Raw genomic sequence first — 19,221 nt, forward strand, 5'->3', positions numbered from 1 at the left:
TGGTTGGTCCCTCTGAAGGAGTCTGGGCCAGCTGGGTGGAGGATGGGCAGGTACCTGTAAGGGTGGACCTGCTGCCAGAGCGAGAGGGTTGATGAACCTCAAGCCTCGCTCGTGCATCAAACCTAAAATAAAAACCAGTGGTGAGAGCTGAGTGTCAATATTCCCTTTGTTTGGTGCTATTTTGGGTCCAGGGTCATGGCTCAGGCTCCTCCAGGAGCAGAGAGCACCCGTCACACCTCTGTGTGTGTCCCTTTTCCTTCCCTCCCCTGGTCTCGTCACCCTGTGCCAGGTGCACTGCAGAGAGCCTGGATTTGGAGGGATTTGGGGTCCTTTGGGATGCCCAGCCTGGGCCCCAGTGTGGGAGAAGAGACCCTCAGGAGACCAGGACACAGAACCTGAGACACCAGACCATGGCTGGGACCTGCCCTGGGCTGTCCTGGCTCCCAGACCTGCCCAAGGAAGGACCAGCAGCTTCTCCTTGACCTGTGCCCTGGAGGCAGATATTTGGGAGCAGGGAGGGGAAGCAAAAGGAGCCCTTCTCCACCCCCTCCTAGACTGATCCTTGTGCATCCCAGAGGCTCAAACCAGCCTGGGCACAGCAGGTGCTGCTGGAGCAGGAGCAGGAGTAGGAGCAGGAGCTGGAGTAGGAGCAGGAGCTGGGACAGCAAGAAGGGCAGGGACAGGAGCTGCAGCAGGGTCAGATGCTGGAGCAGGAAAAGGAGTAGGAGCCAGAGCAGCTGGAAGAGAAGAAAGAGGAGGAGGAGGAGGAGCAGGAGCAAGAGGAGAAGGAGCAGAAACAGGAGCAGCAGCAGAAACGGGAGCAGTGTCAGGAGCAGGGACAACAGCAGGAGCAGAGGCAGCAGGATCGAGTCTCCTGCCCATTCCCTCGGGAGCAATGAGTTCTCCAGGCCTCATAACTGCTCCCGGTGTCTGTGCCCGCCCTTCCCGGCCGCCAGCCCCGCTGCCCCTTGCCCAGGGCTGCCCCATCCTTTGCCGCAGCACCCGGTGGGACCCTCCCCTTACCTGGCAGCCCCGAGGGGGGGGCCCGTGGGGGTCCCCGCGCGGCCCCGCTCCGGCTCCCCAGCCCAGCGCTTTGCGTTTGTGCCCGGGAAATACCCAACCGGGCGTTTTATGAGCGCGGGTGATAAATATTGCATCGGCCGCCAACTTCTCGGAGCGGGGGCAGAGCGGCACCGGCACCGGGCACCGGGCACCGAGCGGGGAGGGGGCGAGAGGGGCGGGAGCAGCCGGGAGCGGGGGGAGCCGGGGCACGGGGGGGCGGCCGGGGCCCCGCTAATGCTGCGCGGAGCCGGTTCGGGGGCCCCCCCGGGCAGCACTCAGCATCCCGCCTCATTAAACTTTCATCGGCAGCGCTCGGCCAAGGTCTATTTATGAAAATGCGCTTTTCGCTGCATGGAAAAAACAGGGACGGGAGCGAAAGAACAAAGGGATGGGGTTTGGGAAGCGCCCGGGAATAAATAGGGATGTGTGGGGCGGGGTGCGGGATGAGGGTGCGGGACGGGGGGTGGGGGGAGTCTCTTTCCCGCAGTGCGGGCAGGGCAGGCAGGGCTCTGTTGGCCACCGCCAGGCTGGCCCCTCTCGCCCAGGTGAAGCACCTACCCCGACAGCTATTTCGGGAGCTGCACAATTTCCCCTCTTTTTTTTTTTTTTTTTTTGGGGGGGGGGGAGGTTTGGTTGGTTTGGTTTGATTTTGTTTGGGTTTTGCTTTACTTTATTTTATTTTGTTTCATTTAATTGCATTAGTTTATTTTACTTTATTTTACTTTATTTCATTTTACTTTATTTCATTTTACTTTATTTCATTTTACTTTATTTAATCTTTTTTAAATTTCACTTCATTTTACTTTACGTCGTTTTATTGTATTTTTATGTCGCTTTACTTTATTTTATTTGACTTTATTGTCTCTGATTTCCCCCGAATTAAGTTCCGACACAAAACGAAACAGCAACAACAACAAAAAGCTCTACAAAACCCCCCCAACCAGACAAAAATCAAACAAACAAAAAGAAAACCCAACAGAAACAAACCCAAGTAGATAATCCCAACAAAAATCGCATCTTTTTACCTCTTTTTTCGCTTGTCCCCGCGAGCAAGCGGACCCTGCGATCCCCCAGGACAGAGGGGACCCCCAGCTCTTCCCCCCCCGGGATCCCCCGGTTCTGCACCCCCCGGTTCTGCACCCCCTGCCCACCTGCCAAGCGACTGAAAGGGCTTTCGGGAGGTTTCGGTGGTTCGGCTGCGGAGCCGGGAGGGGGGAATGTCCCTTTCTGAGCCGCTGAAGCCTCAGGCGGGCAGGTGAGGGGTGACAGGGTGTACCTGGGGCTGTTCCCCCCCGGGAGGGTGCGGGGTGGCGGGGGAGGGTCGCAACCCGTCCCCGTCGCCGTTTGCGGGAGCGCCCCGGCCCCGCAACGACCCCCGCCCGCGGGAGCATCCTCGGGGCTGCGGGGCGAGACCACCCGCGACCCGCCCGCGGGGCTTCCCCACGCACACCGGCTCTGGGCTGGTGCCGCGCGGGGAAGCCGCAAAAACCCCCCGCGATGGGCCGGCGGGGAGCCGGGACCCCCAGGTCCCCTCGGGGCGATCCCCCGCTCCGTCCCGCGTGGGCGCGGGCAGCTCTGCCCGCCCGCCGCCGCCTTCGCTCGCGTTTCCTTTCTTTCCCCACGGAGAGAGCTCCCATCCCGACCGGGTGATGGGCTGGAGGAGCTGCCCCGGGGCTCCCAGGAAAGGGAGTCCACGGCAAAGTGGCTCCCCGGGGCCGCAGTAACTCCAGGAGGCAGGAGGGTGAGGTAAAACGTGCATGATTTATTTGAAATGCTGCAGCGTACACAGACACCAAAATTTCATTCAGCACACACACAGCGGAACGAAATCTCCTTTAATAATAATAATAATAAAAAAAAAATTAAAAGAAAATAAAAGGAGGCGAATTTCTCTATTAAATATGCAAAGAAAAGGGGAGGAGGGGAAAAAGAGTTTTCTTGCCTTAGAAAGTGCAGAGTTCCCTATGCAGAGGCAGCCGCCCCGAGGCCGGGTCGGGGTCCGTCCCCGCTGCCTCGGGCCGCTCCCGCCGCTCCGCTGAGCCCCAAGGACGTGATTGTCGAAGCGTAGGATTTTATACAGTGAAACCATACGGAAATCGAACGGTTTGAGTGAAACCAACGCAAAATAAATCTCCATTTCCCCGAACAAACCGCGACTCCAGAGACGGGCCAAATTTTTTTTTCCCCTTTCTTTCTTTCTTTCTTTCTTTTTTTTCTTTTTTTTTTTTTTTCCCTAAAATGCTTTTCTCCTTTTTTTTTTTTAAGTCCTTTTTTGATTTTTTTTTTTTTTCAATTTAGCCGATGAGGTAGAAACAGAAACGGTACTGCAAAAACGCGATGGGGGTGGGCAGGGGAGCGAACAAAACCATGCAGGTGAGTGTGTGTGCGTGGGTGTGCGGGGACCCTGGCAGCGGGGGGCAGGGGCGGCACTCCGGATTTACAGGCGGCTTCCAGCTCGTTTCCTTTCTTATTTCTTTTCTTTTTTTTTTTTTTTTTTTTTCTCCAGATGATTTTTTAAAAGAAGAGGAGCGGGCACAGAGGAGGGAGCTGTGCCACGGCCCCCGAGCCGGGACGGGGTGAGGGGCTGCAGCAAAGACCTGCCGGGCTCTTGCTGCTGCTGCCCAGACTCCGGGCACCCCAAAACTTCCCCCTTGGCCTTTTCATTTTGTCTTTTCCTTTTTCTCCATCTTTTTATGTTTGGTTTTTTTTTTTTTTCCAGTTTTATCTACAAAAGCAGTCTATACCAGTCAGGACAGCGGGGCCACTTTGCCCAGGGGCACCAAACTGTTCACTTTGCTTTGGGCGGGTTTCCCTTTTCTTTTAGGTTTATTTTTTCTTTTTTTGTTTGGTTGGTTTTTATCCCATTTTTTTTTAACCCAAAACGAGGAAAAAAAAAAAAAGAAACAAAAAAAAAAAAGCCAACAACCCCAAGCCCTGCCCGTTTCGGAGGGGCTGAGGGCCAGGATGGCCGCGGGGTGGTTGAGGGGGCAACACCCTCTTCACCGCTGCCCTCCCAGCCCCTTCTTCAGTAGGTGGCAGAAAATTTCATCCTTTTCTGCTTCTGTCTCTGATTGCAAAACCAGACCCGCACCACGTTCTTCTTCAAGTCTAACTTCTCGGCGATGGCAGCGATTTTCTCCGAGGAGGGTCGCGGCTGCACGGCAAAATAGGCCTCCAGCGACCGCTTCTCGGGGGCGGCGATCGAGGTGCGCTTGCGTTTCTTGTCCCCGCCCGTGTAGATCTCGGGTTTGGTCATTTTCTCCCTCTGAGCCCTCTCCGCCTCCTCCAGCCACGCTTCCAGGATGGGCTTGAGGGCCACCATGTTGTTGTGGGACAAGGTGAGGGACTCGAACCTGCAGATTGTGCTTTGGCTAAGGCAGCCCACCCCCGGGATCTTCAGGTTGGCCAACGCGGAGCCCACGTCCGCCTGGGTCACCCCCAGCTTGATCCTCCGCTGCTTGAAGCGCTCGGCGAAGGACTCCAGCTCCCGGGGGTCCGTCTCCGTCTCGGGGCCGGAGATGACGGCGTGGGAAGCCAGGCCGTGGGGGTGGGACATGTTCATAGGCTGGGAGTGGTGGGCCATGTGGTTGATGGCAGACATGTGGGAGTGAGGGTGCGAAGGTGTGGAGCCCACGTCGGGGCCCGGCACCCCCCCGAGCGGGAGGGCAGAGTTGAGGTGGTCCAGCAGCTCCCCGTCCAGGCCCTGGGAGGGCTGGTGGTGGTGGTGGTGGGGGTGGTGCGTGGTCAGCACGGACGGGTGGTGCAGGTGGACGGAGGACGAGGTAGGAGTGCAGGACACGCTGCTCATGGTGTGGTAGGTGGCATCCGGCTTGAAGGGGTGGGTTTTCTGCGATACGATATCCACAGCGGCCAGAGCCTCGGCTCCCCGCAGCAGGGTCTCGTCAAAGCCCGCAAAGATGTTACCCTGGATCTGGAAGGGGGGTCGGGGGGATAAAAGTGGGAGCGAAAACAAGCCGAAAGAGCGGGAGAGGATTAAAGGAAAGCGGCGGGACGGAGATCCCGCTCTGCCCCGTCAGCGGTGCCGGGGACAGGTAACACGAACCGAGGTCTACCCGCACCCCAGAAGTAAAAGGACAGGGGTGCCGGACCCCGAGCACTCTGCCTCCCAGTCGGGCACCCACCGCGGCCGCAGAGAGGACGGAGCCGTCGGGGGTCCCGCAGCCCCTCGCTGCCCCAGCGCTCGGCACAGCGGCTGAGCCTCCCTCGACCGGCACCGACGCCCCGCGCCCCACGGCCGCCCCAGACCCTCTCCCCGCGGGAGAAACCCCCCGCCCGCCGGACCCAGGGCCACGGAGGAGGCGGGAAGGGAGGGAGGGACCCCCAAAACCCAGATGAAACCCAAACCCAGAGGGAAACCGGAGTAAGTTGGCGAGAGTCGGCGGGTGCGGAACCTCCGTAAACCCACCCTGATGGGGCTTACCTGGGGGGCGGGCAGGCAGGCTCTGCGGATGGCTTCGGAGCTGGTGTGCAGGTGGGGGTACTTGGGCTCGTGCAGGATGGGGTGCATGCTGAACGCCTGCTTGCTGTTCATGGACATCATGGTGGGAGCGGAGCGGGGCCGGGTAGGGCAGGGCAGGGCGCTCCGGGCACCCGGCTCGGGGGCGCGGTATTGTCTGGCTCCGCCACCCGGCATCAATGGCATTATAGCCCGGCCCCCCCGCCCCCCGCCCACCGGGAGGGGCTGGGGAGGTCCCTCCCACCGCCCGCCCCCGGGCAGTGAGCTCACCCCCCTGCCAGTGGTACCCCCCCAAAGCAGGGCTCACCCCCCCCCGCCGCCCCTGTACACCTTCCCCCCAGACAGGGCCTCCCTCTCCCCCGGTTGGACCCCCCCGAACCAGAGCTCGCACCCCCGCCGGTGGTACCCGTCCAAAACCAGAGCTCCCCTCACCCGCCGGCGGACCCTCCCCTAAGCGGGGCTCGCTGCCCCGCCGATTCTACCCCCAAAACCCGGGCCTCAGCCCCCCATCCCTGCCCCTCCCCGGTTCTGCGCCTCCCCAGGATTTGCCCCCGGTGTTTCGCTGTCCCTGTCACCCCTCGTCGCGGGGACAGGGTTGGGGGGGGATCAGCTCCTGTCCAGCCCTGCCCGTCCCCTGCCCACCCTCTGCCTGCCCTGCCCTCGGCTCCGGGCTGGTTCCTCCGGGGGGATTTGGGGAGCAGAGAAGCCCCGAGCCCGCGGCTGCAGAGGAACTTTCCTGCACCTCCTCTCCCTCTGAAGGGAAGAACCTTGGATTAAAAAACGTAAAAACAACTAAATAAAGAAAAAGTTTCACCAACTACTTTTTTTTTTTCCCCCTCTTTCAATGAATCTCCCTGGCTCGTTCCCCAGATCCTCCTGTGCGGTGTCCCACGGGCTGCACGTCTGTCCGTGCAGCCTCTCCAGCCTCCCCTCTCCAGCTCGTTGCTGCCTCTGCACTCACCCATCCATACGAATTTCCCCGCAGCCCGCGGTGTTTCCTGTCACCGCAAAAGCGTGTGGAGGTGAAGTTTGGTGGATCGCTGGATCCAGGGGCTCTGCAGCACCACCCGGCTGCTCCGGCTGCTTCCAAGAGGCACGGGAGGAGTGTGATGGCAGCAGGGGGGCTGGTGGAGGGGGAATTTCTGTGCCTGGGGGTGATGGAGGGCAGGAGGGTGCTCGGTCCTGCTCAGAGAAACGTCTTCTCAAGGACACAGGGTGTGCTTATCTAGCCCCAAAAATCCAGCCCCAACAAGGACAGTGCTACATGGTGCAGGTGTTTTAGGATCTATTTTGCATCCTCTGAGATGTCCCTTCCCATGGGGATCCTGCCAAGTATCTTGGGACAGACAGGGTCAGTGAGTGTCACAGGGAGAAGAAAATCCTGACCTGGTCCTCTGACCTGATCCCCACCTTACCTGAGAGGCTGAAATGTCCCCTAAAAGACCACAGAATGCTTTGTACTGGGAACGACCCTGAAGGTCTTCTAGTTCCAACCCCCTGCCATGGGCAGGGACAGAAGGGAACCACCAAAGATGGTTCCTTGGTGCTGGAGCTGCCTGGGGAAAGGTCAGAGCCAGTGACAGGAGACTGGATATCTGGTGCTGTCCCAGACTCAGGCACAGCCACCAAATGTGCAGCAAGAAGGTTCCTGAACCAGCCCCATGTAGGACATGGCTCATGCAAAGGGATGGAGGAGGATCTGCTGGGCCGAATCCCAACTCTGTAATAGTCTTCCTGGGGGAAGAACTGCATCAGCACCACGGTGCTGGCAGGAAAGCCCTGTTCCTGGTGGCCTGAGACACGTGTCAGTGGCCACACCACAGTCCAGGCAGACCTTCCTGTACACTAAAGCATCCTACATGTGCCCAAGGCCACCAGGCCCTGCCAGGAGGCTCTGACTCTCCAGAGGAGAGCACAGGCAGGAGCTCTGAAGCCTCTTCCCTTCTGCCCTGTGCCAGCACAGCTCTGAGTCACAGTCTCTCCTCCGCTGCTTGTGGAGAGATTGCAGGATCAGAGCAGCTGCCAGAGCTTCACCAGAGGCTTCTGTGCCACAGAGGCTCCAGAAGAATTCCTGAGAAGCAGAATTGTCCCTTCTGGGAGCCCTGTGGTGGGTTCTCTCCCCTCCAGCTGACACCCCCAGCTTTGTTAGCTCTCTCATGACTCCAGAAGCTTTTGTCAGGGTAGTTCACAATTCCGTTTGCTGGGCTCTTCTTGGGAGGCCCCTCCACTCTCTTTCTCCTCATTTTCTGTGTTTCAGCAGCTCAGAGGTTGGACAGAGCAGTGCAGTTCCTGGCCCTGGATTTGACTCTCCCCAAGGAAGCAAACCTGTGCCAAGCTGCATTTTGCTGCAAGGAACAAACTCCAGCGTCTGCCCCAGGACATGCCCCGGGAACTCTGGCATGAGACCTGGACAGGCTTCTCTTCTGTCCATCACTCAGCAAGTCATCTGGAGCAGGAGCAAATCAGATGAGAGTCTCCTCCTTGAGGGTTCAGCAGCTGGTTTTCCAGAGATCCAGGAAGATCAGGACCTGACCAGACTCAGCCCCCGAGGACAGCACGAGGCTGACGAGCTCACCGTGTGCACAAAGTCATTTCTCATCTCATTTTCCACACTTGTAACCACTGAAGAAGTGGTTGGAGCAGGAGAACGGCTGTGCCAGGTCAGTCCAAAGGCTCAACCAGCCTTGGGTCTTGGGTGTTCATCCAGGAAAATCAGATCAGATGAAGTAAATGACATTCCCTCCCTCCCAGTCTTCCTGTATCAGCAGAGCTTTCCAAGAAGCCAAGGCTCCATCCTTGGGCTCTTTCCTTGCCACACCCCTGAGCATCCTGCCCTGGACTTGGTTTGTCCTGGTAATGAAGTTTTTGACTCTCAGGGAGGATTCCCAAAGGCACCTCTGGACACTCTGGCACTGGCACAGAAATCCAGGGACACAGTGAGGCACCACAGGGACAACAGGAACCTCCTGCCAGCCCCATTCCATGGATGAACCCATCCTCCTGCCACCTCCTGCATGGATTTGTGGACTGGCTCCAGCCAGGGAAGAGGGCAGTGCCCTCCATATCAAATCTCTGGATTGAGTCAGGAGCTATCAGGGTCCTCCTCGGCAGGGAAAAACAGGGAAAACCATCCTGTCTTTCAGCCAGGATGTGAAAAAATAGGGAAACATCAAACAATGATTCTCACAGACACCTAAAGCGCTTCCACAGTTGTTGCTTTAGCCCTGTGCAGCTCTGAATCTTGGCAGTGGACTTTTCAAGGAGCAGGATGAACTTCTAAGGGTTTGCCAGTGCTTTGCTCTGGCTTTCTTGAGTGAGATGGAACAGCTCTGCAACCCTCCCTGTAGTCTTTTCGTGTCTATCCCAGCTTTCCTCCCTAATTGCTCCCACAAATGGATTAGTCCAGACCCACCTCTCGCACCCACCCATATTAGGAACCCCAGGGAAGCAGGAAGTGCTTCACTAGAATCGGGATTAAAGAGAGGAAAGTGCGGATTTCACCTGTAAAAACAATGGATAAAGACCCTCATCGTCTGAATCTTTGGAAAACAAATTCCTTCCAGGAGGAGCCCAGCTTCCAGGCTAAGAGATGCCACCCCAGCCCGGTTGGTGGCTTTGGGGACCCTTTCTGAGACAAACACCTGAGCAGAAATGCAGAGCCAGAAAGCTTTTCATGTCGCTGCTGCTCCCTGTGACGGGCAGATGCTGCAGTTCTGTGCTGTGGCACCACAATGGTGCCAGGGATACTGTGGGCATCATGACATCTACAGCCAGGGCATAGATACTCTGGCTTGTCATTCCCACTGGGAAAATAACCTTGGAGACGCTCTCCAGCAAGGTCTGTGCTCAAGAAGCTCCATCTCTCTGTTGCTTTTTGAGGATGACCCATAATGTCTTGGCCTGGCTTCCTGCCTCTAACCAATAAAACCCCGCCACGCTCCGCCCCATCCCGGTGTTTTCAATCCAAGGGGAGCTGGATGCAGACTTTGCAGAGGGCCGTCCTGCCTGCCATGTGGTTTGGTGCCTCAGGCAGTTGCCTCCAGACTCCAGCTGTTTTTATTACCTAAGTGGGTTTGATTGCTCCTTCATTTGTGCCTGAATAAGAGCCCTTGGCACCCTCGTGGGCTTTAATGGGGTCTGTGTGTTCTCGCTACCAATTAAACCCACTGGCAGCGATTAACGGCTTCCAGCGCAACACTAACACGGAGCAGAGGGGACACAGCTTCCCAGGGCTCCAGGAGAGGGTCCTACAAAAGGGACACGACTTTCTGCATCCCCGGCAGACAGCTGGGCTGGCTGGAAATGGCTCTGCCCCCAGGTGACCGCTGCCACTTTCTTCTCCTCGGGGGAGGTTCTGCTCAGCCATCCCAAGCTCGCTCTGTGCTGGCACAGGCACGTTTTCCAGCAGTGGGTGATGATGCTGTGGGTGACCCAGGGTGGATGTCACCCCAAAGTGGAGGTAGGGACATTAAGGACAGCTGTAGTGGCTGTCAGGGCTCCTGGAAAACACTGGGGGTGATGTAGAGATCAGGACATCAGTGCGTGGAGAGTTTCACCCCACCTGGTCAGTGGGACCTTCCCAGGGCCTGAGCATGTGGAAGTGGACAAAAACCAGTGAGTTTCTAGTGCACTGGACATTTTCAGCTTCCAGCAGCCATCCCAGTGCCTGGCAGCAGCTCTCCCAGCCCCAGCAGTATCCTGGCTGTCCCGGGGCCACCGCTCCACCGAGCACATCAGATCTGACATGACCTACAACTGCCTGTGGAAACCCTAGGGAGGATCCATCCATCAAAATTAAGATGTTTGGGGATTAAATGCTTCGATCTCATCAGAACCGATGTTCTCTGATGAGAATTGGTTTTGTCAGAAAACGTGTGAGTGGCTCTGTCTGCCAGAGGTCCGTGCGCTGGGGCCGGGCGATGGTTGGAGTCGCCTCGTGGAGGGCAGGAAAGGAAAGCTGAGGCTCAAGAGCTTTTTAACCAAATGAAACTCTGTCTCACTTCTGAGACAGGCCCGTGGCACTGGGAAGAACGTTCCTCCTGCACGGGGCACTTGTGCTGATTTAAACTTGGTGTGAGGTCAAGAACAGGATCACGACAGGCTGAAGTGACACCTCGTGCATCCCTGCGGCAAATGGTGGGGTTATGGAAGAGTCAACAGAGGCCATAATTCCATGCTGGAATTATAAATGGACATTGGAATGGTCAAATCACACAGTCATTTAGGTTGGAAAAGACCTCAGAGATCATCAAGTTCAAATGTTCCCCAGCACTGCCAGGGCCACCATGTCCCAAATTCACCCAGCTTTTAAAACCCTCTAGGGATGGTGCCAAGTTGTGGCTCAAAATATCGTGCTTTCAAAATGCCTGTTTCTGAAGGAAAACACAGAAATAGCTCCCAAGGATGAGATCTCTTCCTCAGCCTGAAGAGCAGGGAGTGTTTAATGCTCAGGTCCAGCCCTTGAGGTGTGAGGGGAAGACGATCGCGCCGGCCAACGCTGCAATCCAGCTTGTAAAAATCCTTATTAAAACCCCACGGAGCCTAATCGGGAAAGATGGCTTTTAATTAAAAAGTGCAGCCCTTCAGCCAACTTTTACAGGAGATTGCTGCGACCCCAGGAGATGCCAACCAGCAATAGACTCAACTCCTTCCGGAGGGAGGGATTTTTTCCCATCCTTTGTTAGCTGGAACATCTCTGACTGTTTTAAATGGGCAACTTCACAAGTTTCCTGAGTGTGGTTTCTTCCATTAGGAAATGGGAATCTTTTAACAGCTCACCCAGGCAGCAAAATTCCTCCACTCCATCTCTTGCATTAGGAGCCCGGAGTCCTCACGTCCCCGCTCCGCGGAGCGGGAGAGAGAGCGGGAGAAAAGAAAATCCAGATGGGGCAAAGTGTAGCTCGACTTTTTAATACTAAATTATTTACAGTAAGTAAAATCGTGTGTGTCAATTGTGAAAAGAGTCCAATTTGTTTGATTTACATTGCAGGGGGGTGCCCTGGGGTAGGGGGTGTTTAACTATCTCCTCTAATGTAATTGCCTATGGCAGCCCGTTAAATATTTGATGGGCTGCCTGAGCAGAGTAAGGAGCTTCAGCTGATTCGCTCCCGCAGCCCTCGCAGTGTATCAAGTGGATTTGCAGCCAGGGAGTACCTGAGCCCTTTCCATTGTGTAACTGGGGCTCAGCAGCAGCTGCACGGAGCCTTAGCCCACTTTTAGGGTGCTCCTGGGTTCCGCGGGAACGCGCGTTTTCCACTGGAAAATGGGTTCTTTCGTGCGCTGGCGGTTTTGTTTTATATAAGAAGCCCAAATTTCTCTTTCTGTGCCTCAGAGGGAGTGTTTTCCTCACCCTTTCAGCAGGAAAAGAAGGTTTTGCTCTTGTCAAGGCTTGGAGGTGCTGGATCCCTGCCCCGGCTCGTGGTGGTGCTGCAAAGGTGTCCCTCAGTCACAGGAGGGTCAGACCTTGGCTGAGGATGGGGATGGGATGGGGATGCACGGGATGTGGGAGGGACAGCAGAAGGGTACCAGCATCAGTGGTGCTCTGCAAAATGTCCAAAGGTCCCAGCTCATGCAGCCTCTTACAGCTTTTCCATTATTAGTGTTTCAAGCTGTGCCAGGGGAGAGTCAGGTTGGATGTCAGGAGGAATTTCTTCCTGGAAAGGGTGGTCAGGCACTGGAAGGGGCTGCCCAGGGGGGTTTGGAGTCCCCATCCCTGGAGGTGTCCAAGGAAGGCCTGGCTGTGGCACTCAGTGCTCTGGGCTGGGGGACAAGGTGGGGGTCGGGCACAGGGGGACTGGATGATCCTGGAGGGCTCTTCCAACCTCAGTGATCCTGGGATTCCATGTGCAAGGTGGGCACACTCAGTGCCCTGGGTAAGGCTGAAGGGTGTGAGGAGAGGCACAGGAGCTCTTCCTACTGCCCCATACAGTTCTCCTTGACCAAACTCCACAGGATGGACATGCAAGGTCCCTCCTCCCCAGCACAGCTTTATCCAGCATGAACACCGGGCAGGGGAGCGGTGGCTGACTCAGCACAGCTCCTGGCTGCTGTCACCCCAGCTGAAGCAGCAGGCAAAGTCATGGATCACAGAACCATGGCTTGATTTGGTTTGGAAGAGTTCTTAAAACCCATCTCATTCCACCCCCTGCCACGGGCAGGGACACCTTCCACTAGCCCAGGTTGCTCCAACCTGGCCTTGGACACTTCCAGGGATGGGGCAGCCACAGCTTCTTTGGGCAACCTGTGCCAGGGCCTCCCCACCCTCCCAGGGAACAATGTCTTGCCCATATCCCAACTGACCCTGCCCTGTTAATTTGAAGCCATTCACTCTTGTCCTGTCAAGTCTCTTCACATGATCCCCTTCGAGGACCACTTTGGTTCTGTCTCCTCTGGCATGAGGACGAGGTTCTGTTGCTCAGATAAGGCTGGGGGAACACCCCTGCTCCTCTCTGGTCAACCTTGCCAGTCCGTAGGAATTCCTGGAGGGTAGGAAATATCACATCACCCACCTGGGACAGTAAATATTTAACAAGGGGAACACCCTCTGCCTTTCTCCCTCCTCTCTTCATACATATTCAGCTCCTGCATTTCTCTCAGCCCTGCAGAGACCCACGGATGGGGGGAATTCACTGAAGTGGTACAGGGAGAGCTTAGGAAGAGGGAAGAGCATTTGGGAACAAAGGGTGTTTTGCCCAGAGGCAGAAAAAATGGGGCACAATCTGTGTCCCCACTGCTTGACTCATCCTGGGACTTGTGACACACCCCAAGAGCACCCCCAGTGTGTGGCAGGGCACCAGTTGGTGCAGATCAAACCAGCCCTGGAGTGTACTGGTCGTGTAAGATGCTGCCAGGAGGGTTGTGGAACCCGGAATGTGCACTCTCAGATGTCTGTGGAGTGAGGGAGACGGGGCAAGGTGGAGCTGTGCTTCCCTCTGGGAAAGGATGTCCAAGTCGAGCCCCAGGAGGGGTTTGTGTCTGCAGCTCCTCTGCCCTCTGAAGGGGTTTAGAGTCACAGATTTGGAGGTTGGAGCTGGGTGATCTTAAGGTCCCTTCCAAACCAAATCATTTATGGATTCTGTGATTTGGAAGAGATATATGGAGATCTCCAGCCCTACACACCATTTCGCTCAGGGCTTTATACAGTGGGGTTTGAACCTCTCTGAGGATGGAGACTCCACAGTGTCTCTGGGCTCCTGATGAGTGAGCAGGGAGAGGTCACCAAAGATCTCCATCTACAAACACAACCAAAAGTTGTGTGGGGATGTCGCATCCACCTGGTTCAGCATGGAAATACACTGGGGCTGTGGATGGAGGGGACTGAGCTTGGATGGCACCAGCAGCTGGGCAGAGCAGGGGAACAACTGGGACACACACCAAACTCCACGGTGACCCCACAAACCCCCTGGGGTTTCTCAGAGGGTTTCTTGGGATGGTGGTTGTGGCTGGAAGGCAGGAGCAGTCAGGATGGAGTGGAGGAGGGATGAAAGACCACCAGATGTGGAGCAGGAGGAGAGACCTGCTGTTGTCCCGGGATGCAGAGGGAGGTTTTACCCAGCGTGGCCACACAGGAGCCCAGGCAGACGATCCCGGGCCCCCGGAGAGTCCCAGCCTGCTCCTGCCAGAGCAGAGGCTCTCTGTGGTTCTCCATCCCTTGCTGCTCCCTCCTGCTCTTACAGAAACCAGCTCTATTAATATCCCCATCTCTTCCCCTCGGCCCATTATTCTCCTGATGGCCCAAATTTCCAGTTAGCTCCTCTCCAAATTTAAACGATTGCTTCCCCCTCTCTCCTCCATCTCCCCCCACCTTTCCCAGAGATGATGTCACTGATGACCTATATTCTCCTTCCTCTGCAGTGACTGGCGCCGGGGCCATTAGATCCCTCTGCTGGGCTGTGACTGGCTGACAGCCAGTCCCAACCTCACAACTAACCACGGCCATTCACCGCGAGCAGGGAAGCTCCAGCCTTGCCAACGGGCTTGGAGAATGGGAGAGGAAGGAAGGACGGAGCTGGAGGAAGCCCACACCTGCCCAGGGGGGATGTTACAGGGAAGGGAGGAAGGGGAGCTGTCGAACAGTTAACAGCTTTGACCAGAGGAGAGCAACCGTGGGAAGCACCTTGATTGTCCTACCTGCTGCCAGCAGGGTCTGCCAGGACCTGGTGAGGTCCCATGGACTGCTGGGGAGATTGGCACACCATGGACTGCTGGTAGGGCTGAGACCCCATGGAGGTCTGGTGGGCTTGGGACACCATGGATTGCTGATGGAATTGAGCCCCCATGGAGTGCAGGTAGAATTGAGGACCCCATGGACTTCTGGTAGGGCTGAGACCACCATGGACTGCTGATGGAATTGAGCCCCCATGGATTGTTGGTGGGATTGAGGCCCCCATGGACTGCTGAGGACCCCATAGAATTCCGGCGGGATTGGGATGTTACGGACAGCTGGCGGGATTGCTTTTCCTCTCACCCATCTTGCATTCCTGGGACTCCTAAAGGACTGAAGACACTTGATGGGACCAGCACTGAAGACACTTGATGGGGCCAGCACAGCAACGTGTGTCTGCCCACCTCAAACCCCCTAACAGCCCCGAAGTGCTGCTTTGAACAATTCTTTGTTTTGAACAGTTCCTTGTGTTCCTGGAGGTCTCAAAGCACCAAATCAAAAGCCAACGTGTTTCTGCACAGAGACAAACCCGTCAAGTTCTTTTTTGTGCCATGATTCAGTGGAGAATCCCAACCCCCATCTGAACAGGCAGCACTGCCCAGCAGAGAGGCCAAAACTCCATCAGTTTATGGAAGAAAAGTCCAAGAACAGCTGGGAAGAGAGCTCCCAGATGGGGGCAGGGAATAGGATAATGCCCCCTCTGCTGCCAGGCTCTGGGCAGGGCATCCCTTTCCTAAAGGCTTTTTTGAGAGTCACCTCTGACTCTTCTCAGTGTCCCACTGAGTCCTGGGCTGGGGGGAGCTCCTGGGAGCCTTTGGTACCTCCTGGTGCTGACCAGCTCGAGACCAGGTTTGTAAGAAATGGGAGAGGGAGAGGAAGGTGATGGAGATAATGAGGAAAGGTAGGAAGAGAGGTCCCTTCCTTTCCTCCAGCCTTGGGCTTCACCACCATTTCTACTTTGTGGCCCTGTCCCACATTCTTTCAGCTCTCCAGCTATTCCTGATCTCGTGAGTCCAGCCCTGGTCATTCTGGAGGAGGGATCCCCAGGCAGCTCCCAGCATCCCAAACACCTCATGCTACCATCCCACCCCCTCCTGACCAGCTCCCACAGCTGACTCGGGCAGGAAAGGCATCCTTGGGCTACTTGTGCCATCCTGCTTCTCCCAAAACAATTGTGTTTGACAGAGAAATAAGTTTCTGGATGGATGATCCAAAGTCTCCCTGCCATGGCACCTGGACACGGGGGTCCCACCATCATGAGCCGTAGCCAAAGGGATACAGCAGCTCCAGGAGATGATCTCCTCATCCAAAGGAGATTCCTCCTGGTCCCCACCTTGGCTTATTTAGCAAAGGCAGTTCCCTGGAAATGAATACAGGTGGGACTTCCAGCAGGAGATAGTAGGGGAGAGAAAGAACAAGAAAGAAATGATAAGAAAATAAAAAGAAAGAAAGAACAGGAAGAAAATGAGGAGAGGAAGAGAGGAAAAATAAGGAAGGAAAGAGAGAGTCTTGGTTTTCTGAGTTAGAAGCAAAATTATCTTGATTTCCATTTGAATAATTCATGTTTGCCACGGGCCATGTATTCCTGAGCTTGGGTGTCAAGTGTTTATTGAATATATCTCTTGACAGGGCACTTGTGTGATATTCAACCATTGCCAGAGTGTTAAAAAAACACACACAACAAATGTAAAAAGAGGAGAAAAAAAAAAGGAAACGCTGAAATGACGGCTCCCCCCACCTCAGTTTGAGAATAATTGGCCCAAATGAAGGCCCTTTCCTTCCAACAGAGCCCCCCCTGCCCCCTCCCTACACGGGCATCCAGCTGGGAGCCCAGCACGGGTGGCTGGGACATTGTCCTTACACCCAGGGGAGAAGCTCTGGGATCATCCTGGCCTGGCAGGTGCTGCAGGAACTGGAGCCTTTTTCACCTCCTCAGCTTTTGGCAGGACGGGGAGATGTGATCTTGAAGATTGGAGAGGTCATCTTGAGAATTAAAGATGTCCCGTCCCAGGTGTTTCTGCCTTGGAGGGAATCCTGGTGGTGCTGTAAGCCAGGGGGTCCAGGGTTGGTTCCTGGATGTCTTGGACCACTCACCTCCATCTGGTGGTCCACAGGGCTCCACCACCCAGTGGGAAAAGCTGGAAGAAGGAAATGTCCTCTTCCTTGGGGAACCAGAGCTGACCAGGAATACGAAGCCGTTCCCAGCGGAGGGAGGAAGGCTGTGGGAGCCCTGGAAACAGAAGGAATGGTGAGTCCCTCCATCAAAGGATTGACACCCTGGGATAGAAAGAGGCACTGGAGCCAAACCTGGTTCCAGGGCAATTCCTGGGCAATGCAATTCCAGTTCTTTGCAGGATTCAGGAAAAAGTTCCCAGCTTCCTAGCCCAGCTCTCCCACAGCCCTTGTGCTTCATGCAGCCCTTGAAGGCACTGATGGAGGGGACTTCAGGTGGCCACATCCATCCCAAACACCTCCTCGGGCCACGTGTGTCTCCCAGGGGTGGCTCAAAAGCACCTGGAGGCTGAATGGCACTGGTTGTAAGCCCCCAAAACAGCCATGGCAACTGGGAACCCCTCACTGTGCCACCCTGGGAAACCCTTTCCCTCCTCGTGGGACACTCAAGCACTCAGGGCTCCACTGTGTTTGCTCGTTCAGGTACAGACAGGAGGGAGGGGGGGGCAGTGCCCAGCAGACCCCCATGGGGAGGGTCCTGAGGTGGGACATGTTCTATGTGGAGCTGAGGGTGGTGGAGGTTTGCCTTGTGGAGGATCTGGCTTCGGAATGCAGGATGCTTCCAGGTGGTTGGACGGTGTTGGGCCTCCCCGTGGCACCTGATGTGCATCCCCAGCTCCCCCTGCATCCTGCTGCTCCCCGCCCACCCCAGCCATGTGGCAGGACCCAGGACCACCCTCAGAGGGACAGAGGAGTGACACCCCTCTCCCATCTCCTGCACCCACAGAGGCTCAGGGATCCCCAGGAGGGGAAAGCACACAGCTTTTGGGAGGCCCCAGAGGACTTCTGAGGGCAGAGGAGGGGGGGCTGCAGCAGCTGGAGCGAGTTCATTTCCAAAGCCAGGTTGTTCTGGTGGGAAAGAGGGGGACCCTCCCCTGGTGGCTGGTGGCAGGTGCCCATCACACCCACGAGCTGCCCCACAGCACCAGCCGGGACCCCAAATCCCACGGCAGAGCTGGTACCTCGCAGGAGGGCGGGCAGGCTGGAGGGGGAATGAGGGACAGCGCTGCCACGGGGGACTCGAGGAGAAGGGAGAACACAGCCATGCCCGGCACGAACCCTGCACCGCCACCCCCCGCCGGCAGCGAGAGCCCGGAGCTCAGACCTCCTTAAGAGGAGTCATTTGGATAACGCTTGGAGCAGCCAGACAGGGAGACGGGGCTGTCCCCGCCCGCTCCCCCCAGCACCCAGTTCCCAGCTGGTGCAGCAGCAGGGAGCCCTGCCTGGCCATATGCTCTACGTGCTGCTTCAATTACCCCTCCGAGGAGCCGCGGCTTGCTCGGCTCCTGGGAGCGGCAGGAGGAAGGGAGGGGTGCGGGGGGGAGGGAGGCCAAGCTGAGGATGCCAAAAAAAAAAAAAAAAAAAAATGGGAGCAGGGTGGATGGGTTTAAATCAGAGCAGCTTCGCTCTGGTCCACCCCCGACACACCCGTCCCCAGCGCAGCCTCGTGTCCGAGAGCGTTCCCCGTGTCCGAGAGAATCCCTGGTTTAACAGCCCCACATGTTGGGGATGGGGAGTCCCTCTGAGCCCTTTGGGAGCGGGTCTGGCTCCAAAACCGCCCCCAGCAGGACTCGAGCCCCAGCTGCCGGCACTGAGGATCCACGCCCAGCCCAAAGGACAGCCGAAATATCCCCAGTCCTCTCTCTGCAAAGATGCTTTCCAAGCTGAGCCCCCGAAGAAATCTGTAAGTGTGGGGGGAAAAAATTTCACCACAGTTTTAGTTTTCATAAAATCCCCTTGTGATTACACAGGAGTGTTCATGGGAAACACCCTGATTACTTTAAAAAATTCCTTTATTTACTGGAAACCAAGAACTTTAATTTTTTTTTATCTCCAGCCCACATTTTCTTTTTATTTTCTTGCCTCCTTTTAGCCTTCTCCTGAAATAGTCTGCGTTTGGGTTTTTAATTACTCAAGGAATATCAGTTTGTGATTATCTGATGAAAGTAAAAACTATTTGGTTTTCCTGAGTTCTAATATTGGATTATTCCTGGGTATCTCTAATACTGGGTGATTTCTGAGTAGCTTTAATATTGGATTATTCCCTACACCTCACAACCAGAGGAAAAATCTTTACAGGAGCAATACTTGTTGCTCTGGTGCTCATTAGACAGATCACCCTGGTCCTTTTCCTGCCAAAAATATCTCAGCCTTACACAGAATTTGTGTTCCTTTGAACCAGAATCAGACTCTCTGTTCCTTAGGAAAACTGATAGGGTTTGGGTTTTTTTCATCTTCTTTCAGTTTCTAAACAGAACAGAAAAAAAAAGGAAAAACCAAAAGTGCA

At 55.9% G+C, this 19,221-nt stretch overlaps 1 protein-coding gene across 1 annotated transcript; it reads right to left on the bottom strand.

Annotated features, from left to right (window-relative positions):
• Positions 1-3,953: 3,953 nt before the first annotated feature.
• LOC116793893 (brain-specific homeobox/POU domain protein 3) lies at positions 3,954-5,676 on the bottom strand. Its single transcript, XM_032702088.1, has 2 exons — positions 5,504-5,676; positions 3,954-4,993 (listed from the first exon to the last, which is right to left on the bottom strand). The coding sequence occupies exons 1-2, from the start codon at positions 5,621-5,623 to the stop codon at positions 4,088-4,090; spliced, it is 1,026 nt and encodes a 341-aa protein (XP_032557979.1). The 5' UTR covers positions 5,624-5,676; the 3' UTR covers positions 3,954-4,087.
• Between the last annotated feature and the right edge of the window lie 13,545 nt (positions 5,677-19,221).

This window comes from Chiroxiphia lanceolata, chromosome 14 (assembly GCF_009829145.1).
Source record: "Chiroxiphia lanceolata isolate bChiLan1 chromosome 14, bChiLan1.pri, whole genome shotgun sequence".
NCBI lineage: Eukaryota > Metazoa > Chordata > Aves > Passeriformes > Pipridae > Chiroxiphia > Chiroxiphia lanceolata.